The 2,888-nt window shown below is 66.2% G+C and overlaps 1 protein-coding gene across 1 annotated transcript; it reads left to right on the forward strand.

Moving 5' to 3' along the window:
* Window positions 1-6: 6 nt before the first annotated feature.
* Window positions 7-2,052, forward strand: LOC118158468 (protein ANTAGONIST OF LIKE HETEROCHROMATIN PROTEIN 1-like). The gene is made up of 2 exons (XM_035313134.1): window positions 7-37; window positions 687-2,052. The coding sequence occupies exon 2, from the start codon at window positions 822-824 to the stop codon at window positions 1,803-1,805; it is 984 nt and encodes a 327-aa protein (XP_035169025.1). The 5' UTR covers window positions 7-37; window positions 687-821; the 3' UTR covers window positions 1,806-2,052.
* The last annotated feature ends 836 nt before the right edge of the window (window positions 2,053-2,888 follow it).

The raw sequence follows: 2,888 nt of genomic DNA on the forward strand, positions 1-2,888 counted from the left end.
GGGGGGGGCGACACGGAGGTCAACAAGGACACAAAGGGTGAGGATGGGGACATGAGGGACAAAACAGATGGGGAGTGTGAGCCTGGACACAAAGGATGGGATGTGAGGGACAGGGATGCGAGGACCTGGGGACTGGGCAGGGGGGACGAGTGCTCTGGGAGGGAGCTCTGCGAACGCACTTTCCTGGAGTAGCTGCTGAGGAAGGCAATAAAAAAAAAAAAGCCCCACTTTAGCTTAAAAGCTGTTTTTTAGCATTTTGAAACAGAAAGACAATTCCCTTGGAAGAGCCAGGAGCACGGGGGGCTCGGCGCCCCTTCAATAACCAGCAGGCCTGCGGCTGGCTCTGCTGCAGGAAAGTGAATAATGCTTGTCAGAAAGTACAACCACAGCCAAAGCACGCCGAGCGCCCCAAAAGGAGGCTCCTCCAGAACGCTCCTCCGTGCAATCTGGGCCGCTTGTCCAGGCTCACGGCCACTGTTTGGTGGCTTTAGGATGGGGTTTCCCAGGAACGGGAACATTTGACCCAGGTTTTGCCAGCCTGGAGCCACCGGGCGTCCTCCCTGCCCCGCACCCCTCAAGGTCCTTGAGCTGCGTCCTCCTTGAAGGGAAAAAATAACGTGGGCTGGAGGTATTTGGGGTGGGGAACGGCTGCCTCATGCCCTCATGGTCTCCCCGCTGCCTTGCAGCTCCTGATCGCTCGCCGGAGGAGAACCAGCTGCTACTTCTACCCCCGCGCCTGGCCCAGCATCCGGGGCGCGGACTGGTGGGAGCGAGTGGTCCTGAAGGAGTTCCGTCCCCAGGACTGGCTGGAGAAGTTCCGGATGTCCAGGGAGACCTTCTTCTACGTCTGCAACCGGCTGCGGCCGGGGCTGGCTCCGCACAGCGCCCACTTCCACCCCGCGCTGCCCCTGGAGAAGCGGGTGGCCGTGGCCCTGTGGCACCTGGCCACCAACGTGGAGTACCAGACTCTGAGCCCGCTCTTCGGCGTGGGGCCCTCCACAGTGCAGACGTGCGTGCGGGAGGTGAGCTACGCCGTGGTCCTGCTGCTGAAGCCCCTCTACCTCCGGCTGCCCAACGAGAAGGAGCTGGAGAACATGGCGCGCATCTTCCGCACCCGCTGGGGCTTCCCGCACTGCATCGGCGCCCTGGACAGCCTCCACATCCCCATCAACCCCCCGCTGCGCCTCAGCGCCGACTACTGCAACGGCCAGGGCTGGCACTCCATCCTCACCCAGGCCACCGTGGACGGGCTGGGCCAGTTCTGGGACGTCTCCACCGCCTTCCCCGGCAGCATGGAGAACAGCGCGGTCCTGGAGAGCTCCAGCCTGTGGGTGCTGGCCAAGGAGGGCCGGCTGTGCCCCAACCCGCCCAAGCACTTCATGGGGAAGGCGCAGAAGTACGTGCTGCTGGGCGACGCCACCTACCCCCTGCAAGACTGGATCCTCAAGCCCTACCAGGAGGATGAGAACCTCACCCAGCGGCAGCTGCAGTTCAACTACCGCCTCAAGCGGGCGCACAGCGTGATCGAGAACGCCTTCCTGCGCCTGAAGGCTCGCTGGCAGATCCTCCTCAAGTGCGACGACTGCAGCCTGGAGCTGCTGCCCACCCTCGTCCTCGCCTGCTGCATCCTGCACAACGTCTGCGAAGCGCACGACAACCCCTTCAACGAGGAGTGGTTGGAGGGCACCGAGCCCACCGAGCTGCCCAAGCCCTGCCAGCCCGCGCCCGCCGCCATGGAGGACGGCCGGGCCGAGCAAGTGCGCGAGCTGATGTGCCAGTACTTCGAGAGCTGCGGGGAGGGCTGACGGCGGCGGGGACACGGCCGTGCGCCTCCACGGGCTCCGGTGGACGTCCCGGGATGCTGGCCCGGTGGTACCGGGCTGCTCGGTCAGGACCACACCGTCCCGTTGGCTCCTGCTGGTTTTGCCTCGGTGGGTGCAGGCAGCGGGATGTATTTCACACCCGTGCTCTTTCCTGGGGTTCGATCGATCTTGTGACGTGCTCTGTGCTGTGTGAATAAAGCAGGGATCACGGTCTGGCTGAGGAGAGGCCCGTCGGGTTGTCCCGGTGTGGATAAATGCCGGCTCCTCGCGGGGCCTGGCTGCAGCAGGTCCCTGTGCCATGGCCCCCGCATCGGGAGGAGCTCAGGAGGGGACTCGAAGAAGGCAGAACCCCCCTGAGGGTACAAGTCCTGTTGCGTGAATGTGCCTGGGAGGGAAAGAGCAGGAGGGGGCAGAGCAGCAACCAGGGGGCTGACACCGGTGGGGAAGGAAACCGCGCCTGCAACCCCCAGCTCTGTCTCTGCTCATCTGGGGCTTTGTGCTGGGGGTCTGCGCCCCATCCCGCAGCCCAGCTGGTTGTGCCAGCGCCTCCCGGCCCCGATCCCAGCCCCGGCGTGCAGGGAAGGACGCAGCTCTGCCCGCTATCGGCTGAGAAATCGCGCGGCGGCTGAGCCCCGTGGCATGCCGCCTCGCCTCGCCGTGCCAGGGCAGAGCCAGCTGTGGGCGCGCAGGCAGACACCTTCCCCAGCATTTCGTCTGCAGGTGGTAGGTGGGGGAGCGGCACGGGCACGTGGGGCCGTGCCAGCCTTCCCTCGGGGACGGGCCCTCCGCCCCGGGGCTCAGCTCCCCCCATTCGCCTCACACCCGTGGGGCCGAGCAGTGGAAGATCGGGGGCCCGGGAGAAGGGCGGGTGGGAAGGCGCCATGGGGACACCTCGGGACAGCCGGTGGGGGAGGGGGGGGAATCACCCTGCAGGGCCCGCAGGAGGGTCCCGCACGCGGGCGGCAGGGATGGCGGGCGTCCCACGGGGACTGGGGGCTGCGCTGGGAGCAGAAAGGGCCACGGCTGGGATCATGGCACGGCCTGGGGGGGGGGTGAAATGGGGAG

Source organism: Oxyura jamaicensis (assembly GCF_011077185.1).
Source record: "Oxyura jamaicensis isolate SHBP4307 breed ruddy duck chromosome 28 unlocalized genomic scaffold, BPBGC_Ojam_1.0 oxy28_random_OJ69144, whole genome shotgun sequence".
In the NCBI taxonomy this organism is placed as follows: domain Eukaryota; kingdom Metazoa; phylum Chordata; class Aves; order Anseriformes; family Anatidae; genus Oxyura; species Oxyura jamaicensis.

Coding starts and splice junctions, on each gene's coding strand:
- LOC118158468 (XM_035313134.1), top strand. CDS start 822: ATGTCCAGGGAGACCTTCTTCTACGTCTGCAACCGGCTGCGGCCGGGG.